The following is a 21,748-nucleotide window of genomic DNA, read 5'->3' as shown; positions in this document are numbered from 1 at the left end:
TTTCTGGTCTCTGTGGACCAGCTGTACGTCATGTCATTCCTGCTGTCACTCATCTGTCAACAGCAGTCCCATACAGAGTGGGGGAGTCACAGGAGAGGGTGACACTCTGGCCCGCTCTGACTGAGGGGGTTAATCATGTTTTCATAAACACGCTCTGATGTGGTCTGCTTTGATTCGCTGTATTGTCCACGCCGCTGACTGCTGTGACACGCGGCCCCGAGCGCCCAGCAGGAGAGGACTGTCAGGAATGCTCGGGCCTGACATGTTGTGAGTAATTAACCCTGATTGATAAAAGATGAACTGCAGCAGCATGCACACACACATGCAGTTGCTCGTCCACACACACACACACACACACACACATAGCATGCACGCACAGCAGCTGCACCTGGGAATTTTGGCTTATCTACAGCATATTCATGGTTTTCATGCTCCTCTAGAGAAAAAGGGAGGAGAAATATATGACAGAGACTGCAGCCTCTCATTATAACATGTCAGTAGAAACTTTTAAACATGGCGAAAGAAAAATAAGTATTAGAAAGTTCACTGTTAAAGAGCTTTCATTACTTGTGATTTATTTATTTCTAGTGTTGCTCAAGCGATTGGTCTGTTCTTGTGTGTTTGGGATTAATTTACAAACTTCTAACGACACAAAACACCTGAATGTTCAGTTTTGTGAGCCTACAAAAAACTTACACCAGTGCCCATACATCTTTTTGCTCCTTCACTTGAAGTCCACCACATTTTGTCATGTTTGACAACGCCTGAGGAATTTAATGACTTTTTCAGAAAATCCTCTTAGGTATAACCCCCCAAAAACCCCAGCTTCTGCCAAGAAATCGTCAAGCAGTCTCCGAAAAATGTTCCACTTTCGATGTGTTCACTTGTTTATACTTCAGCCCCTTTTTTCCCTCGTGTCAGCTAATGTATCACCTCGAGTTTCAGAGAGTTCAAGCTGAGCTCATGCTGCTGCTGTCATCTTAATGTGAATGCAGTAACCCCTGTTGTGTGGACGGCCACTGAGATGCTCTTTGAAACGAAGGGGAAAAAAAAGACTACATCTTTAAAAGGGAGCTTTTGTGTGTTCCAACTCATGTCCAGCAGTGTTCACTTCCCTGCCCCCTTCTCCGTCTTTAACAGAAGCCCGTCACATTTACTGCCCCCCACTGAGATCCCTTGGCTCTTATTATGTTCTTATTTATGTATCCTGTTACAGATGGAAGTCATGTCAGCATCCAGTGAGGCACCCCGCTCAAATATTTTCCTTCCAATTGTGTCCACAGGCTTGAGAGATGAGTGTGAGAGGGCTGTTTTCCCTGTTTTCCTAAATGTTGTGATATTTAAAAAGCTGACGTTTACTGCAGCTCTGGTCTTAAAGAATTTACGTTCGGATTCATGGGGAACAACATTAACCTTTGCCCCTCTCTGTAATCAACAAAAGAGTTTATCTTCTCATTAAAATAAAACCACAGTGTAAAATTCTCTGAAATACCAGCATCTTTGGTCATACATGTGCGAGTTTCTTTGGGTTTGCTGAGTATGACTCAGTCAGGTTGTGCCATCCTGATGATGCCACAGATTGGGTTAGTTGTTTAATCATTTTTAAATATGACTTAGAGCAAGTGTTCAGTAACAATCCTTTTTTATTTTCAGAAAAAAAAAAAAAAAAAAAAAAATACGGATGATTAACCACAGCCTGTCTGTCTTTATCTGTCTTTCTCCAGCTCTGGGTCAGATTATGCTGTACGTGGACGGGATGAATGGCCTTATATCTCACAATGAAACCGTCCAGTGGCTCTACACCCTGGTGGGATCTAAGGTAAAAAATAAATATATGGCAATAAAAGAAAAAGAAGATGTACTTTAAAGTTAACTCATTAACTCCAGTTGAGCTTTAACTGAAGTGAAATAGTCACACTCAGTGCGTACTGTGTGAACATGAAAGCATGGTGGACACTTTGGCCCTCTAGTGGTCACACTTGGCCATGTGCAGCAAAAGCAAACTCAGCTGTCCTCGTACTTTTTTGCCAATTAATTTCAGGCCTTCCTCTATAAATGTTACAATAATATTTGGCATCCAACGTGTTATTTTTTAATCAAACGCTTGTCTTCCCATAATGTTATGTGGCACATTTCCATTGTCAATATTCATTTTTAGCATCATGTGGCAGCTGTTCAGAAGTCTTAAATTAACTCTGGTGGTTTTATCACAGCTGACAAGATGTTTAGTTCACTCTCAAGGAAATGAGCCTAGACAGCTCTGGCCTATTCCTCTCTTATCCAGTTATTTTCTCTCATTTCAAAAAGTCTTCAGGTTTAGAAATTTAAATCCCTGATAGGCTACTTCACTATTCTTTTTTTTTTAACTCATTTAAATAGTTTGATAATCTTTACCTTTGCAACCTACCCCTACTGTTTGAGCACAAAACATTTTGTTCCCATCAGCTGTTGCTGTCTTAATTTTGCCTCAGCGTCACACAGCGCTCTTATCAAAGCTCTCAAGCTGTTTTAAACAGGAAAAGCTTTTATGGGATGATATAAAACCATTTGATACTTAGAGTTTAAGAGCTTTCAGTACTCCGTTATTGTAGTCATCTGTTTGTTTCTTCAAGAGATGACTAATAATTGAAACAAAATGGACTTTTAAGTATTTGTTGGGTTGTTTGGTGCTAATGTCTGTGTGAACTGTATTTCTCTCTTTGTGTAGTTTCGTCTGGTCGTGAAGACTGCTCTGAAGCTGCTGCTGGTGTTTGTGGAGTACACCGAGTCCAACGCTGCCCTTCTCATAAAGGCTGTGAACACTGTTGATGCAAAACAAGGTAAGGGTCCGCGCAAACCAGACTGAAAATCAGGTGAACAAAAAGACACACAAAAAGTTAGAAATAAAAGTGAAGTAACCCTCAGGGAAGTGTGCAAATGTGTGAAATTTAAAGCAAAAATCCTAAGCTGTGATGCTTTGGTGTTTACTGAAGTGAAGTCCAAATGGCTGCTGATAAGTTTCTTTATTTCCACTCATCAAGCCATCCACAGTGCCTGTCAGCTGGCTGCAGATCAGACTCTCCTGTTACACAGCACTCAGATCAGATATCCTTCATTCCTCCCTTTCTGTCTATGTAATACTGCTTGTAGAGAGTGCAGTCCAGTGAGCAGCAGGGTTTAGTTTCCTGCAGCTCAAAATGCTCCGCATAGTACCGCACTGTAAAACAGGGACCAAGCATCAGCGTGCAGCATGTGTCTCTGAGACTGCTGTGTCTTCCTCCATCACCTCTGCTGTTACATAAGACTAAACCTGATCCCTCCCCCAGGCTCCTGATGAGAAGAAGATGGGCTTGATCCATGTGGCTGTGACACGATGCCGCCTCTTTCTTATTTCAGTTCAAGCTGCTTTTTTTTTCCTCTCCAGTTTCCTAAAGGAATACTAACTGCCCTGACTGCATTTTTCTTATCCAGGCTTAGAGATGACACAACAGTTTTCATTTTAATCCAGTGCCCAGGTGGAGATGCTAGTTTAGCATGAGCAAATGGATAGTTGGGACTTGTGCTGCATCTATGTGAAGATCAAATTAGCCCTGTGTTGGCAGTCTGTCTTTTTATTTACTGTGCTACATGTGGTGTGACTTCTGCTGCAGACACAAAACCGTGGTCACACATAATGGAGATCCTGGATGAGAAGGATGGAGTGGACACAGAGCTGCTGGTGTATGCAATGACACTCATTAATAAGGTCAGTGAATGTGTCTTTTATCCTAATTTGTAGCCTGCTTAGACCGGCAAAGGCCACACTGAATTGAGACAGTCTGGTCTACAGAGTATTTCCTGTTTGTCACACTCGACGTCAAGCGGTGCCACCCTCACCTGTCGGCCTTACATTACTTTTCAAACATGTCAACCAAAACCTTACGTTTAAAACAGAATGTTTTTACTATTCATTTTTTTAAAATATTTTACTTTATTAATATTATTTTCTTTATTGATAGAGTAGAAAAACACAATTTACATAGAAGAGCTAAGCAACAGCGTACATTTTCAACATTTAAACAAGCACGAGGGGGGATGTCAGATCAAATGAAAAAAATAATAAATAAATTGCAAGCTGTTATAGTTTCAACTGCTTTTTTGGAGTACGGAATTGATTAAATGTATTGTTTGAATTCCCTATTAAAAAAAATAAATAAATAAGTTTTTTCTCAGAGAATTTACATTTATGAACATAGAATTGTTCCATAATGAAAAGACTTATAAAGAGGTTTTTCCCCGGTATGTTACTTAAAAGAGCCCAAACAACACATTTTTCCACATTGAAACAATTTTTTTTTCTGTGTTTTGGAAACACAGTCACAAAGTTTTTGCAAGAAATCTTTCAAAACTGGATAAAACATGACTTCTTCTAGAGTCTGGTCATGTCCATCATCTTCAGCGTTTGCACATAATGAATCTTGGGATTTGTTAGGCTAGAGATGATTCAACTAATCCGTCGTTACCCAAAAAAGAGGCCGGATTTTTCGGCTGCACTGGCTGCATTTTGGAGGAGTCTTTGAAATAGGACAGCCTTTGATGCACCGCTGTGGCGTAATCGGTCTTCAAATCCAGCCTCTGCAGACTGCAGCCCCTGAATTGGGACACAGCTCATGTTAAGATTTAATCTACACCTGTGTCACTCTGTAGTGTTTGAAAAGTTAAAGTGAGGCGTACATGCTCTGTTACGCAGCTTTCTTTTCCAAAATGTCATCTGATTCCAGAAGTTTGATTTAATTCAGAAGTAACAAATTTGATCTGTAAATTGTGTTTGTGACAATTTACAGATGAGCATCACTCAGGTCCAAATGTAAAGGAAGTTTAGTTTTCTGAAACTATTGAAAACACCCTGACTGATTTTCACATCTCATTTACTGCATAGTTAAGGAAAGGGGTCACAGGCGTAGGCCAGAGCAGCAGCAACAAAAACAACTTAGTTAAAATGACTTTGGCTGTAATGTTTTATAAACACTATGAGCCTCCTCTGCGGTTCATTGTACACTTTGTTGTGCAATACCACTAGATTGTGAAAAACACATGATACAACGCAGCGAATTAAAGTAATTAAAGTTTTGGCTGGTATCAAATTGATCCACTAAATACTTCATTAAAGCCAAGTTTTTGTTTTTTTTAATTCCTTCAGAAGTAATTCTGCTTCCTTTCCATCTTCTTTCATGGCACTATTCTATAGTTTGCTCTCTGAATAAGTGAAGGTTGTTATAGGGCCTTTTTATAGCTTATCATGTTTTTTTTTTCAGACTCTTGCAGGCCTCCCAGACCAGGACTCGTACTACGACATGGTGGACTGTCTCGAGGAGCAGGGCATTGAAGCCATGGCCCAGAGACACCTGAGCAGGAAGGGCACTGACCTGGACCTGGTGGAACAGTTCAACATCTATGAGGTCCAGAGCTCAGAGGGCTTCATTGTCGCCTAACAAAGCACCTGTAATGTGATGTGTGTTTCATTTGAAGGAACAATAACTGCTTATTTACTCAGTCCCTCTGTGATGCTTTTGAACCAGGTGAGTCTCAGGCATGAAGATGGAGACGATGAAACACAGTTGCCTCCCAGCGGCCGCAAGGACCGCCGAAGGGCAAGTGTGGGTGGCACAAATGAGAGGCGTGGCCTTGAGAGACGACGCAGCCGAAGACATTCGCTTCAGAACAGCAGAGGCCACGCCTCTGCTCCTGCGTCACCCAGCAGCCCTCACACTCCTGTAAACAGCTTCCTGCCTTTTGGTGGCCAGCGTGTTGAAGATATCAGCGAAAGGTGAGACGAGTGGAGGTCGCAGAGACATGGAAAAGTGGAAGGCATTCAAAGGGAGGGAAAGCAACTTAATCCTTACTAAATATTGATTGGGTTATTGTTTTCATCTTGTGTGTTTTGAATTTTGAGCGATAGCTACAAGTAAGAAGGGATTTAGAACTGATCCTTGGGTCTGTGGAGCATTACTCTGATTCACAGGAAACAATTTGACTGCAAGACAAGTATTAGATTTCACTCCTGGAGAGATTTGTGTATTTTGACCAGAGCCAAAAAGGAAAATTTAATTATATAGTAATTTAGAGAAGAGTAAGGAGAAGAGCGATGCTGGAAAGTGACATTTAGATTAATTTCTCCTGTGTCAAACATTCTTCTGCCACTGATGGAAATAGGAAGCTTCTGTAAACACGTGATATGAGCTCTCTGCACTCCTCTGAAGCTTTCACTGCTGAGAGCGCAATGTGCTCAAACTCAACAGAGCCATCTGTTTTATATGTGACGAAGCTTTATGACCAAACAAACTCACAGCAACCACAAGTGGTGATCAAGGCGAGCAGCAAATTGCAATTTCATTGAATTATACAGAAGTGTAGCAGAGCAGTGTAAAAACACTGAAATGTGTTGTCGGGCTGATTTTACTTATGTGTTATTTCACTTTTTGACACAGACCAACATTTAAATTTAATTTCTTACATCAGAGTATTTTTTAACTTTTGTCTTTTAAATCAACATCTCAGTCCTTAATGATCATCCCAAGCTTCTGTCAGGTTGCTCTAACACTGGTTGTTGCACTCAGGTCTTAAGGTGTATCTAAATTCAGTCCAGCATATGTTACCAGCCTAGCTGCTTCAAGCCCAACACAGGAAATTCAAGCCTCCTTTGAAGATCACCATTTTTCATATTGTTAATGAAATCCAGACAACTGAGAGAGAGGTCCAAATGGCTCACTGGTCATAGACCTTAGTACAAATATCTCCTGCAGCCTTAACTTCTGTCAAACAGTTGAATCTTTCATCTGAATTGTGACCGCTGTGTAATGTTTTGTCAGTTATTTTGTTTTAATGAAGAACTCATACTTAAACATTGTAACTATTGCTCGTGCATGTCCATTTCTTACATTTATAGAATAGTTGAGAAAGTGTCTGCTAACCTGCTCGTTCATCTGTCAGTGATTGTTTCTCCTCAACATTAATACCTCTTCTAATGCTGTTATTGACGAGCATGTTTCTGTCATTGTCTTTTTCCTTGTGAGTGTTTTTCATCTTGTCTCTGTCCAATTTTCTTCCCCTCTCGCCTGCCTGCATCCTCCCTTTCCTTCCTCCAACCTTCCTCCTATATCAGAGAAGAGGAAGAGGAAGAAGAGGAGGAGGAGGAAGAGGAGGAGGAGGAGGGGGATGAGGAGGACGAGGAAGAAGCAGATGATGAAAGTCATCCAGTCACTGAGTCCTGTAGACAGGGCACTCAAAGGTATTTTAGGCCAGCTAGTTCCTCCCCTGGGTGATAAAGCTTCCCACTTTCCCTATGCAGCATCTTTTCTCCATTTTGAAGCCTGAATATTTCCTGATTCCCTCTGGACTCCTCCTCTCTTGTACTTTGTCATCCTAGTGTGGCTCCAGCTGTAGCAGACAGTCCTAACATGTGTATGAACGTAATGTGTATGGCCAACATCCTTCCTAAAGCCAGTGACCCTGAGGGGCAGAGAAAGTTTCTGAGCGTCAAGAGCAGGACTTCTTCTCCTGTGTCCACTGCACCTAAAAAGAGGACCTTTAGTCCTTGGTGCGTTCCTCCCCAGCCACCTTACTGTGTCTTTCCTGTTGCTCTGCACGCCCACAGTGACAGTCTTCCTCACTTCAACCCCTGTTCCCTCCCCTTTGTTGTCTGGCCAGATGTCTCCCACGTGAGTGATGGGCAAGGTGTTATAGTTTCAGAGCAGAGACAGCAGTTGTAGAAGTTATACACGTTTTACCCTAACACCTCAGAAAGAGAAGGCACACCTTCTCTATTACAGGTGTGAGTGCCTCCATGTATCACATCAACCTAACTTTCTAGGTCAGCACTTTGAAAAATGTGACCCATAAAATTAATTTTGCTTCACATGCTCTAGCCTTCATTGAAATATGTTCCTGTGGCCTAAAGAGCCACACTCGTGTCCCTCCCATTAGATGTGATTTATGTTGCATGCGTCATCTTCAAAGACATACTGTGCCAACAAAAGGAAACTCATTATGACTTCCTTTTCTCAACTGCTGGAAAGAATTACTTTGTAGCACATTCACGCCTCATCTGTCTTTAGTTGTGGCTCTGCGCCACACTGACTGTAAGACAAGTCAGTAAATAATTTTGGATTATTAAAGAAGAACAGATTAGCATGAGCCCTGTCAGCGTCTCTCTGTGGTTTGAATTGTTGCATAAATTATTATGAGTTTCCCTTTTGCAATGCAAGCATGATTTGCTGTTCTTAACGCAATAACAAAATTAAAGCTACTAAAACTGTTAAATTTACTCATATGTAGAGGTATACAACCTTCTATACAACACAATGACTGTCAGACCTGTTGTATTGTGGTCTTGCAGCCTTTCCTCCTCTTGTCTCACTTTCTTGTTTGTGTGACTAGCATTTCTCTAATTCATCTCTTGTGCGTCTGACTGTCTCTTTTCCTCTCTTTGTTCCTCTCACCCATCTTCAGTCTGACTGACATAGACAACTTGCCTCCATCTAACACAGAAAGAAAGCCCCGCTGGGCAGAAAGGTAAGGCCAGGGGTCAACAGGTTAAGTGAACAAGGATGTGCAGAAATAAGTTTCACAGTGTAAGATTTCAAATTTCGCATCCAAAAACTCATACAACATAAAAGAGCAACTTTTTCAAGTCCATTCCAGTTATTTTTTAAATCATTTTGTGCAGCTGTTCATTCATTTATTTTATAAGAAGAGCAAGTTACATTAGAGCCAAAGATATCAAGTGCTAAAATGTTGTGCTGGTAGGCTTTTTGGATCAGGAGTTAACTCAGCCGGGATCAACTTCCTTTGACTAACCCAACCGCAATGTGCAGGGCCACAAAGTCTTGAGATATCTGAACCATAGACTGTATATATAGTGAACAGTGTGGCTCCGCCATTTACCATTGTGCGGTTTTGAAGCCAAAATACCCCCGTCACAGGGGCATTGCAGCAGTTTGCAGCTAGAGTCTGCGCAGTAGAGACGATGAGGGATTCTGGGAGAATCTGAGTGGAGCTGGGTGACAAAAAAAAAAAAATTTTTTTTTCTTTCGAGAGTCTAATCACTTCTTGACTCTACCTCCTGACATATTTTTCAATCCCCGAAAAAAATACACCAGTATGGCAGCTGTCAGTCATTGTTAAACGTTACATAATACCTCGTTTTTAACATCGTATATCTAATGAAAACACAACTTTTCAGAAAAAAAGAGGACTCGAATACAAGACAGCCAAATGATATCTTCAAATCACCACAACAATCGGACTTGAGAAACATTTCTACGAGGTGTATTCATTTTTTAAAGTTTGACCACAGCCCATCTGGGCTGACTGGAAAGCCAGATTTTTGACCTATACTGCATCAGTCTATGATCTCAACATGCATTAGCATGCCAAGAGCTAACTATAACAATAGAAATAAACTTAAGAGGAAAATCTGTTTTATAGTTTTTACATTTATCAATAGTTTGACATTAATCACTGAATAACACAAATGAGGCGTGGTTTACGATATATACTGCAACCAGTCAGCGGACAGAGCTCTAAATGTTTTGGCTTCACCTTGTGCAGCTTTAATGACATCCATCTTTTTATGCAGCCTGTACATTCAGCTCAAGCATCAAAAGGCCTCTGAGGTAAGAGTTAATCTGACCTTATTGACCTTATTTTCCCTCCTTTAACAGAATCAGTGCAAATGGCACTCCATACCCTGGCAGGCACCAGGCTCCTTCATCACCCATACATCGCTTCACTAGCTCAGCTACCTCCACACCAGACTCCAAATCCACAGACAGGTTGGTATCGCCACTTTACTGTGGCTGGTTTGGACCCAGCTGATGAAAATAACACATACAACCCATCTGTTACCTGATACTTACTTGACAAGTTCTTTTTCATGTAGACCTGCTTTGGGGGGCTTGCTGACGTCATCGTACAGACAGCATCAGGAGTCTCTGGCTGCAGAGAGAGAGAGGAGACGTGTGGAAAGAGAGGAGCGTCTGCAGAGAATCGAAAGAGAAGAGAGGAACCGCTTTAAGTTAGTCTCACTTTAAGATTCAGGCAAAACGCTGCATGACTTCCTGTCAGAGAAAATATACTTCTCCACTTCGTAGGCAGCTGTAAACCCAATAAAGACATACCAGTATGGGTAATCTCCAGAAACAGATGGTTCCGGCCCCTCTAAGGGATATCTGCAAATTTCACACGCTTCTTAAAGAAGCTAGGCTCTCTCTTTGTGGGAAACATTAGATGCACTAAATCATAATCAGAGGAAGCAGGTGCCTCAGCTTTTTATGACGCCTGTTTTCAGATATTTTCACGCACATTAACCAACTTTCACTTTCCTCATCACTCTCTGTTGTTGTCTTTTTGTCACAGTCGTGATTACGTAGACAAGAGGGAGGAAGTAAGACAGGCCAGGGAGGAAAGGTGAGTCTTCTTTGTTTCTTAGTTTTATATGGACACACAGTCTTGCCACAGTTGTGTAAACACATCAAACAACTGTGAATATTCGTGAATGCTTTGATATCCTGTTTTATATTGATAGCAGATGCAAAGCCCCAGTTGCACCCGCCCCAGGCTGAAATATAGGTGTTGGAGCCCCTCTAGGCTTGCTCACCATTAAGATGTTGCAGAGTTAACTGGACAAGTGTGTAATCGAGTTTGGTGCACATGAGCACTGATTATCTAACTGACCATGTCTGTGTGTCATGAATATGCCCTTACAGTTCCCTCTCTGGACTCGAACATGAATCTTACGGAGTTTTAAAAACTTTTCAAAAAGGACTTTGGCAGCTATAGCAAAAAGACAGGCATCACTTGAGTAACTGGATTTCTGAATGTTACCCTGGAAAAAAACCATCATCATGACAAGTGGATTGTCACTGTTAGTTTTCATGGGGCCTCAACAGTTCTATAAAATATAACTGCTTTATTTTTCCTATTAGACTGTTTTTTTAAGGTGTAACAGAATAATCATGGTAAAAATATCTTGAAACCCTGAAAATTTGGAGCAGCCTTTCACAAGCGTCTACTCAGTCACATGAGTTTATCTCTTGAGACTACATTCTGATCTGTATGAATCTTAACCACAGTGTGCAGGCGTCCAAAAGTCATATTTTGTGTCTACAGGTACAAAGCTGTGGAAAGGTTGGCTGCAGAGGAGTTTGAGCGGGAACGCCCAAGGGTGACAACCAGAGGGCGAACAGAGATCACTTTGTGTTTGAGTCCCACGCCTTCAAGTCGCTCAGTGTCTCGCTGCGCCACACCTTCACCCATTGTCTCACAGGAAGGCACCGTCCCAACTACACATCAGACATCAGGTACAGGGTGACTGTTCACTGTTAGCATCTGTTTGTATGAGAAAGAGAGGATTTTAAAGTTGGTCTGAATAGCTTTTGGAAGCATTGTGGGTTGTAAGTGTCTGTCACACACTGGCTTTTTGGCTTACTTCATAATGATACTTCATGCAGTGGGAAATACATTTGGGCCTTTATTTAAGAATCTAAAATAAATATGTATCTTTTATCCTATTGCAGCAACACAGTGGAACACCCCCCCCCCCCCCCCCCCCCAAAAAAAAAAAAAAAAAAAAAAAAAACATTGCCTGTTTCATTATCAATTTCATTTTGAGCTATGCAAAATGAACATCATGTTACTTTGAGGAATATTTAAAAATAGGCACAGAGACCAAAACCTGTTTAGGACATTAAAGAACTGATAAATGGGATCATTTTCTCAGCTGGTTCCTTAAAATCTGTAATCTTTTTCTACCAGTGGAGTCGCCCCCTCTTGGTCATTAGACAGAATGCACAGCTCATCAGCTTTACTTTCAGAAGTAATGGGTTTTTCCATTTTTTAAAAAACTAAGTGGTGGTGAGGTTCTGGTAGGATGATCTTTTTTTCATTGATGCAAACAGAAAAGACTTGAGTTCAGCTCAGTTCACCAGAAAATGTTTCTTTGGGGAACATTCAAAATGAAGTGCAATAAGGTGAACAGTAAAATATCTTTCTCAGCTGTTCATGTTGTTTTATCATGAGCCATAGTAAGGGAATTTGATAAATGCTTTGTGATTAACCTCTGAATGTTTGAAAAATGTATGTTCTGAGTTTGGACGCTGTGAAACTGTGAATATGTATGGAAGCAATTTAAAGCGATTTCGATGATGGACAAAAATCTTTTTGAAAACTATCAGATATTTTAAATAAACAGTGGAAGTACTTAAAGTAATTTTTCCCACTTTGTTTTTGTTTCTCTTCCAGGAACAGAACATATCTCAGAGCCAAACCTTGACCCAAAGAGCAGGACCAAAAGTCCAGCACCAGAGTTTACAGTATCACAGCCTTCCCCCACACCTCCCTCTGAGCCATACAAGCAGCACACTGAGACAGAGTCATCTGCAGAGACTGAGGATGCTGCTGCGTCTGACCGGAGTGCAGAGGCAGAGCCAGCATCAGATGAACAGTCGGGCATGGAAAAGGAAGAGGAGCAGGAGAAGCTTGAAAAGCAGGGACAGAGTGTGGATGAGGTAGTGGTCGTAGAAGAGCAGGTAGGAGTAGCAGATGTAGCAAAAACTGAGGAGCCAAAAGTTGACGTGAATGTAGAGTTAGAGGAGGAGTTTGAGAAGGAGCAAACAACAGAAAGGGATGTAGAAGAAAGTGTACTGCTGAGTGAGAAAGAGAGACAAAACGAGGAAGTGAATGAAAAGGACAATTGCTCTGCGTCCAGCATCTCCTCCACCAGCAGCACCCTGGAGAGGGAGGAGCGGGAGGAGAAGCTCACCAATGACATTGACGCAGGTATGATGGATTGATTTGATTTGATTTTTTCATTAGTCTACTTTATTTATCTCTATTTCAAAAATGTCCCTGTTCTTCCAGGCCAGTGGACTCAATGCATTAAAGACACGGATGTAAACGACCACTGCAACAAGTTACTGAACAGCAAGCGCTTCATGCTGGACATGCTCTATGCTCAAAAGACGGCTGATAATGGTGAAGTGAACGTCGAAGAAACAGAAAAAGACAAGTGTAAAGGTGAGAAGGAGACAGAGGTTGGTGATTCGAGTGTTGCTAGCTTAGCCAGCAGGATATCCACGCTGGAAGCTCACAGGCAGGCCAGGGAGGAGAATGTGAAGAAAATGGAGGTGGGACATTTGGACAACCAGGGGAGTGTGCGCGCAGTGGCAGAGAAGTTTGGAGATTTAGTGAAAGGTCTGACAAGCCCCTCTGAGGTCGAAACCTCTAAAGAGCAGCAGCAGTCTGACAAGTCATCAACAGCCCCGTCATTGCCCCCAAAGAAAGAGTCGGATCATATCTGGGACCAGCTGATGGCCACACCCAGGGAGCTGCGGATCAAAGAGATGGACTTCACAGACTTAAAGGAGGAGGATGACATGGACATCTTAGATGTGGACAGTGTGATGGGGACAGGTGACCTAATAGCACCACCTCCCCCTCCTGCACTGCCACCACCACCGCCCCTCTTTGGCTGCCCCCCTCCTCCTCCACTACTTGGCAAATTTATGCCCCCACCCCCACCGTTCATGGCACCTATCCCTCCACCCTCCCCGCAGCTGAATCGAGGAGAGATTCCTCTCTTCCAGAAGAAGAAGAAGACCATCCGTCTCTTCTGGAACGAGGTGCGTCCAATTGACTGGCAGTGCAAGAGTCATAAATTCTGCAAGGAGTCCCTCTGGTCCACACTGGAGCCCATTAAACTGGACACATCCAAGCTGGAGCAGCTGTTTGAGTCCAAATCCAAGGAGCTGCCTGTCACAAAGGTAACTAAGTGTTACGTTGCTCTTACCAGAGAACCAGTGAGTTGTACAAAATACTTTAAGTGTTTATTTTGCAGTGCACTGATTTTTTTAAAGCTCTGTGTTCACCTGATTATATCCAGAGTTTGTCTGTTTGTTTCTCTGTGAACAACATAATTTGAAAAAGTAATGAACGGATCTTCATGGGATTTTCAGAGAATGTTCAAAATGGGATAAGGAAGATGTGATTAAATTGTGGAGGTGATCTGGATCACCATCTGGATCCAGGACTTTTTTAAAGGATTCTTTATCAATGTGAGATAGGGACCTTTTCACCATATGTGAATATAACTCCACAATAAATGGTCGGATTGCTTTGCAAAACAATATAAGACAAGGTCACCATAATTCCTGACAGATGTAAAAGTACAATCCAGATCCTGACAATATTCTGGATACTAAGATCCGGAATATAAAATATTAACTTGGTCATCATAACTTTTAACACTGTCAGGAAAAAAATTATCATACAAACCTGCAACTAACACCAAATTGTAGCAGACAGTCTGCTGAAAGGGAGTATAACATTAAAGTAGGACTAAAGTGTTGCGTGAGAATCACAATATATTTGGTGAGGGTCTGAGCTCTCTGAGTGCTTTTCTAGTTTCTTGTAATGAAATATCTGGCAAGACTGATTTAATCGACCCAGAATGTCAAAAAGACCAGATATATCTCAAAAGAATTAAAGAATCTTAGGCTTCAGAAATTAATTTTGTTACGAAAGCTAAATCATCAGTTTGTATAAACTCTATGAAGGAGAATGTTTTCAGAAGCCTTCACTTTTGATGATGTTGGGGCTAAAATTTAGCTTACATGGGCATCATTAGGGGCGTGTCCACTGGTCTGTTGGGTGGGTGTCTTGTTCCTGTTTGCTGGTTCCTGTTTGCTGATGCCTCACCCTGCCCGATGGATTCTAAATCAGTCAGAAGTTAGTTGAAGTCAGCATTTCTGATATGGCTTGTTTGGCACTTAAGAATGCTTCCAACGCATCATGTCAGTAACAAAGTTCTAATAGTTAACTAAAACGAAACTAAAAAAGAAAACTAAAATTTAAAATACATTGCAATTAACTCAAACTAATTAAAACGAAAAAGAAAAAAGAAAAGAAAACATAAACGATAAGTAAACTAAAACTGTATCTTGTGTTCACAAAACTAACTAAAACTAACCAAAATTATAGACAAATTGTCCTTCGTTATTGTTTCTGACAATATTAATAGCCTTTAAGATTTTAATTTATCCGACACATTTTCTCAACCAATTTTAGACAGTTTTCAGCAGTTGTCAGTGCCGCACAGCACCATCATAGCGACGTACTGGGACGTGCTTGTTTACTGCACTGACTGGCTGTGAGCTGTGCTGCAACTAAACGTGGTGGAGCAATGAATCAGAGCATCTGTAATAGTTTAATTTCATGTGAGTCTGACTTTGATTGTATTTGAGTCTGCCTTTATTGTTACAGAGTCCAAGTTTCTAATTATTTAAGCTCATATTATATTGTTTTATATAATTTATGTTTTGATTATTTTTATGTAATTTATGTTAACATTATTTCTATATAATTTATGTATTTTATGTTAATATTTTTTATATTAAGTTTATATTATTTTCTTGTGTTTAAGGCAGCAGCCAACAGTTTAGTATCAGCATTGACTGAGCAGTGAGCACTTTGATGGACTTGAAAATAAACAGTGTTACAAAATATTTACTCTGACCTTTTTCAATCCTGCACCTGGTTAATAAGGTATGAAAAACTAAAACTAAACTAAAACTAAACTCAAACTAAGCCTTGTTGCAAAAATCAAAACTAAATAAAAACATGAATGCCCGCTCTAAAACGTATTAGAAATAAACTGTAATGGAAAAACAATTTCAAAACTAACTAAAACTAAACTATAATGACTAATCCAAAACTATTATAACCTTAAGCAGTAGGATTACATCTGTGTTTTATACTATCTATAATATTCAAGAGTAAAATTTTCTTAATGCTGTACTGTAACTAACTTTTTTCAGGCCAGAAAACAGTCTATGTAAGGTTATCATAACAGTAATGATAAATAAACAGTCAAACAACCCTGTGTTTCCTCTGGCACGACGCTTCATTTATTTTGCCAGACCAGTAGCTGAGATCTATAAACAGCTGATTTGTCTCTCAGTTCATCATCCACAGAAATCTTATGTTTGGTACAACTGTTTGAAACCGCTTCCTAGCTGCTGATCATTCAGAGTGGATTTATGATCGTGTTTGGTTTCTTTCATAGAAAGCAGCTGTTGATGGCAAACGACAAGAAATCATAGTTCTGGATTCAAAGCGCAGCAACGCCATAAACATCGGTTTGACTGTCTTACCTCCCCCACGAACCATAAAGACCGCCATCCTCAACTTTGATGAGTACGCACTGAACAAGGAAGGCATTGAGGTAAGCATTTTTACAGAGATTTAGATACTCAGGCATACTGTATCTGTTATAACTACAGTGTCGTCCATCAAATACAACCCATTCAGGCCCACTGGGTCCAAAGTAAACACATTTTTCTCAAAGGATATTTACTCAGCACATGAAAACATACACGGATGGACCGCCCAAAACAGGAGAGATTTAAGTCTTCCAGATAGGAAAGCCCACAATGTTGACTTATCATGTTATTTCCTTGGCTCTATGGCAGTTCTCATGTAATTAATCACAGAGATGATTAAAGGTTAGCTCAATGTGCATATTTTCAGCTTGTTTTAAAAACCACACGTCAGACTTTTGAAGGACTTCCCATCCGCAAATAAAGATTAATGGTGCATCCCTGTGGTGTTATATAACCTGTAGTTTTCAGAGCTTCACCTTGAGTTCATTTTCAGTGAGGAGTATTTCTCTCCACCTTTCGTCTCTGGAGATGTTTACAGCTAGACAACAAAAGGGGAATGAAAGTTCATATATCAGACAGTTGTGGAAAAAATGTGAAACATCCCAGACATACAGAGCTGGAAATGTCAGAATCAGTTTGTTTTCCTCTCCCTCTCTGTGAAATACACACTGAGATATTGTTAAAAAGTTTCTCTCAGCCACTGAAAAACTTCTGATCCATGGGTTTGATGAATGACTCAGTGAGAATATTTTTCTTCTTCCTCTACTAGAAAATCCTGACAATGATCCCCACAGAGGAGGAGAAGCAGAAGATCCAGGAGGCTCAGCTGGTCAACCCTGATATTCCCCTGGGCAGCGCAGAGCAGTTCCTCCTCACCCTCTCCTCCATCACTGAGCTGTCTGCTCGCCTGCAGCTGTGGGCATTCAAGATGGACTACGAGCTTATTGAGAAGGTCAGCCAATCTCCTGTTAACGATACACCACACCTCAGAGGGTTACATAAGTGAAGCCTGTTGTTTTTGCAGTTTTCTGCCAGCAGTACATGTGCCCTTGTGATTTAATGAAATAGACTCTTTTAGGGGTGCAGCTCAGAACCACTCTCAGGTCTGAAGAGTTGATATAAAGCTTCAGCTAGTGAGTACATGGCTTAACATAAAAGCTGAATGAGGGAAACAACCATCCTGGGAATGCTTAGGTAACAGAATCTGCTCACGTTCACCTCTGAGTCTGGCCTGGACAGGAACTGGTGTGTTCAGTGTTTGGAGCTGTTTCTGGGCCAGCTGCAGTGAGAACACAAGATGTAACAAATGATAATGATACAACAGCTTTGTACAACTGTGTCATATTTGGTGATTTCAAAAAGTCTGCCAGATATTTTTTTGATTTATCTACATTCAGTCACCTGGCGCTTGAAATTTGGTCACATGCTCAGCACAGTAGCTTACATTTTTAGCAGTTCACAAAGAAGAGCACAGATGGCCTCATTGGTCTAGGTCAGGGGTGGCCAACCTGTGGCTCTTTGCCTTTCGGTGTGTGGCTCTTTGATCCACTCGTATGAGCAGTGATCTAAAATATTAATATATTGATGCCAACGTTGGGATTAGTATTGATCAATACTTGGGTGATGAGATTGAGATTGATACTGAAGTTTCAGTTTCTCTTCTCTACACTTATGTGCTCATAGCTATCTAGACAGATAGATAGATAGATAGATAGATAGATAGATAGATAGATAGATAGATAGATAGATAGATAGATAGATAGATAGATAGATAGATAGATAGATAGATAGATAGATAGATAGATAGATAGATATGCAGATACAGAGATAGATATAATTTTTGTGGCTCTTGGTCTCTGACTGGTTGGCCACACCTGGTGTATGTCCTGCTCCATGAGGTTTGCCCTCACACAGGTGGCCCAGGTTTGAATCCAGGTTTGAAGCCATGTTCCCTGCTCTTTCCACTGTCCTCTCCTGTCTCATTAAAGGGATAAAAAGACCCCCCTTAAAGAAATAAAAAAAGCAACCATCAATAAAGGCAAAACTCATTAAGGTTTGCCTTTATTAATGGTTGCTTCTCCTTCTTGGACCAAAATCTTGGTGAACAGACACGAAAGCAGTATGACTCTTCTCAATAAACTGTTGGGAAGTACGTAACAGAGAGAGAGAGTCTTTGTAAGTGTGACCCTAGATCAGGCATTTTAACAACATTATTAACCCTGTAAAACCTGACCTGTCAAAAACAGACAGACTATTCTATTTTTTTGGAATTGAGATGTTAATTAACCCAAATTTCACGAAGAAATGTTGTGATGTCATTTAGTTTATGATATATTTTGTACAACATTTGACAGACTGGATGGTTTTGTTACTTTTTTGGTAAATAAACATTAATTCAATGCAGGAAAATCCTTTAAAAAAAAAAAAAAAAAAAAAAAAAAAAACAAGTAACAGATGTCATACTACTGCAGCTTTTTGAAAATTAGCAATGATTTTCTTGAAAAAAGGTGTTTGGATGATTTCATGAGAGCACCTGTTTTATAAAAGGGCCAAAATACAACTTCAGCTGCCTGTAGTGGTATGATAATCCTCAAGGGGGAAGAATACTTTACTAATACTATTTTCTTTGAATTTTATAACAGTTTTTAAGGAAACTATCCATCATGTAGACGAGATAGAAGTCATTGAAACTCATGTTTCAAATTTGATATGACAGCGTGAAGTGTCTTTCTCCTCGTGTCTTTACAAGAGTTTACTGACACTGCTGTTGAGAGGAAAGAAGAGGAGCAGAGTGAATCACAGGAACAGAACCAGGCAGGAGTAGATGACATGCTTCTCTCCTGTGTTTTACGCCCTTTAAGGAGGTAGCAGAGCCTCTACAGGACCTGAAGGAGGGGATGGACCAGCTGGACAAAAACAAGACGCTCCGCTACATCTTGTCCACGTTGTTGTCCATCGGCAACTTCCTCAACAGCACTAATGTGAGTTATCTGCCTGTCTAAGACATATAAGGTGAAGAGGAGAGGATCCCTCTTTTCACTTTCTCTCCCCGGTCTTTAACACACTTCCTCCATTTCCTCCCACGCTCCCCCTCACCCTCCTCCTTCCCATTCTCCCCCGCCAACATATTTATTTGGCAGGGATAACAGTAGACTCTCTATGTGAAGAAGAATGTGCTGGCAGACTGCGTGCAGCAGACACTGTCCTTCTACAGTTAAAATGCTTGTCAAGGCCTCTGCTGATCCTGCCTCTGTCTCTCTGTCTGTCTGCGATCGTGTTTCCTGACAGTTCATCTGGCTTCTTGTGCGTTGAGCTATGTGTCTGTTTTCTTTTACGTCTCACTCTCTGTGGCCTCGCGTGTGCCTTTGTGTTTTCATGCATCTGTGTAAATCTTTGTGTATATGAATGAACTCTCGAGACATGAGAGCCAAAAGGGACGCAATAGGGAAACATCGTTTATCAAAATCAAAACAAGTAGTTCCCATAAATAACAGCTGCATTTAGATTTTGCAGTAAGCCATTTAAAACTGGCAGAAGAACAAGGGGGATCCTGTTGGGATTATGTCTTTCATGATGTGTTCCGGCTTTTAAAGCTTGGCTGTGGTGCGCAGAGCGATCAGCCGGGTCTGAAGTAGATTGTGGTTTCTGATAATCGCCAGCCCCACAGAATCTACACATCTACTCCGAGCACTCCTTTGAGCCTTTCCCGCCCCTGCCAAAAAGGAAATTCATAGCAATTTGTCCCCTTTTGATTCTTAATTTCAGACAGTTGTTTCCATCCTACGTTGTAACTGTGTTTCTGTGAATGCATGCATCCCCAGGCTAAAGGCTTTGAGCTGAGTTACTTGGAGAAAGTCCCAGAGGTGAAGGACACGGTTCACAAGCAGTCCCTATTGCACCACACCTGCGCCATCGTGGTGGAGAAGTTTCCAGACAGCACTGATCTCTACTCGGAGATAGGAGCAATCACCCGCTTAACGAAAGTGAGCCTTTACTTCATACCAACAGTAAACACCGTCTCCATCATGTTTTAGTTTAACAAACTGTTCATGTAAATGTCATTTCCTCATCAGGTGGACTTTGACCAGCTCCAAGACAATCTGGCCCAGATGGAACGAAGATGCAAAGCATCATGGGATCATCTCAAAGTCATTGCAAAACATGAGATGAAACCAGCATTGAAGCAAAAAATGTCTGATTTCCTGAAAGACTGCGCGGAGCGGATCATTATTCTGAAGGTTGTCCACCGGAGGATAATCAACAGGTAGATCAACAGCATTCTGTTATCACCAGTGGAGCTTTTTCTTATTCATTTAAACTTTGTTCCTCATCAAACGATGCCTCCACACTGATGTTATGTTTCTCTGAACATCTGCAGGTTTCATGCCTTTCTTCTGTTCCTGGGCCATCCGATATACGCAGTGCGTGAGGTCAGCATTCATCGCTTCAGCAAGATCTTGAGTGAATTTGCCCTGGAGTATCGCACAACAAGAGAGCGCGTGCTGCAACAGAAACAGAAGAGGGCCAACCACCGGGAGAGGAACAAGACCAGGGGAAAAATGATAACAGATGTAAGTGCTTTTCAGCAGGAGAAGACTCACACGTAGACTTTCTCCATTTCCTGATCCTCTTTGTTTAGTTTGAGCACTGCCTCAATCCTGTGACCCAGTGTGATCGATCCCTGGACGCTAGTTATATCTTTAATCTGGTTAAGGCACCAGACGTGGCTGTTTCTGACAGATACATATGTGGTGACATCAGGAGAGCTCCTCAGTATTCTCCTGTATATGTTACTGTAACAACAAACAGGGAGGTGTTTTTAGTGTGTCTCATCCTGGAGCTGCAGCAGGCTCAGAAAGGCCAGAGCAAACACCTCCCTGTGTGATTAAAATCCCTCAAAACCCTGAGGAGCTGGGTGCTCAGAGCGGACTCCTCATTCAGCCCTGGCTGGGGCCCCTCTCTCTTCAAAGAGACCCTAATTCAATCACTGTGTGAAAATTCAAACCTTTGGATGTCCCTGAAGGAGAAAAAACGGGACTCACAGTATATCCAAGTCAAATACTCCACTCATCCACAGTTTGCTAGCAGCTGGTGGTGTTCAAACACTCGCATTAAGAACAGAAAATATTCTGCCATTGTTTCTAGACAAGCCCCCTGCCTCCTGCTTTCTGCTAAGTCTAACCAGCTACCATGGACACTCCATATTTACTTTTTACTTTATTCAACTTCTTTCTAAAATTCTGGAAGGATTATTTTTTCCTGAATTATGTTTACTTAAGTATTTTTCTTCATTCCTCCTGTATTTTGTATTCACGTCACACCTTCTGGGATTCTCTCTTTATCTCTGTAGAGTGAGGAAGACGATGATAGTGAGGTAGGAGGTGAAAACAAAGAGCATGTGAACTCCGTGTTGACTAACATTCAGCTGGACTGTGATGTTGTAACTCTGGACAATAACTGGTGTGTTAACACAGATTAACAAAGGACATGTCATCAGTCAGACTGACTGGTTTTGTGTGTGTGTGTCTGTGTCTGTGTGTGAGGCACACGAATGAGGAAGCTAGAATGTGATG

At 41.2% G+C, this 21,748-nt stretch overlaps 1 protein-coding gene across 2 annotated transcripts in view; it reads left to right on the top strand.

Moving 5' to 3' along the window:
- The window catches only part of fhod3b (formin homology 2 domain containing 3b), a 98,707-nt gene that overhangs the window by 71,298 nt on the left and 5,661 nt on the right, over positions 1-21,748 (top strand). Inside the window, exons 6-23 of one of the 2 annotated variants that reach the window (XM_074684260.1) lie at positions 1,725-1,819; positions 2,708-2,819; positions 3,630-3,724; positions 5,274-5,417; positions 5,538-5,785; positions 8,467-8,529; positions 9,681-9,791; positions 9,899-10,033; positions 10,375-10,425; positions 11,128-11,318; positions 12,259-12,795; positions 12,877-13,778; positions 16,079-16,237; positions 16,945-17,127; positions 19,037-19,156; positions 19,997-20,158; positions 20,249-20,439; positions 20,554-20,746. In XM_074684260.1, the coding sequence (XP_074540361.1) occupies positions 1,725-1,819; positions 2,708-2,819; positions 3,630-3,724; positions 5,274-5,417; positions 5,538-5,785; positions 8,467-8,529; positions 9,681-9,791; positions 9,899-10,033; positions 10,375-10,425; positions 11,128-11,318; positions 12,259-12,795; positions 12,877-13,778; positions 16,079-16,237; positions 16,945-17,127; positions 19,037-19,156; positions 19,997-20,158; positions 20,249-20,439; positions 20,554-20,746 (3,692 nt within the window). The remainder of the gene's footprint in view (positions 1-1,724; positions 1,820-2,707; positions 2,820-3,629; positions 3,725-5,273; positions 5,418-5,537; positions 5,786-8,466; positions 8,530-9,680; positions 9,792-9,898; positions 10,034-10,374; positions 10,426-11,127; positions 11,319-12,258; positions 12,796-12,876; positions 13,779-16,078; positions 16,238-16,944; positions 17,128-19,036; positions 19,157-19,996; positions 20,159-20,248; positions 20,440-20,553; positions 20,747-21,748) is intronic. The other variant, XM_074684261.1, reaches the window with a different exon arrangement.

Source organism: Halichoeres trimaculatus, unplaced genomic scaffold (genome assembly GCF_033239565.1).
Source record: "Halichoeres trimaculatus isolate MK-OKI-2021-1 unplaced genomic scaffold, fHalTri1.1 fHalTri1_scaffold_12, whole genome shotgun sequence".
NCBI lineage: Eukaryota > Metazoa > Chordata > Actinopteri > Labriformes > Labridae > Halichoeres > Halichoeres trimaculatus.
This window is presented reverse-complemented; position numbering and strand designations above follow the sequence as displayed.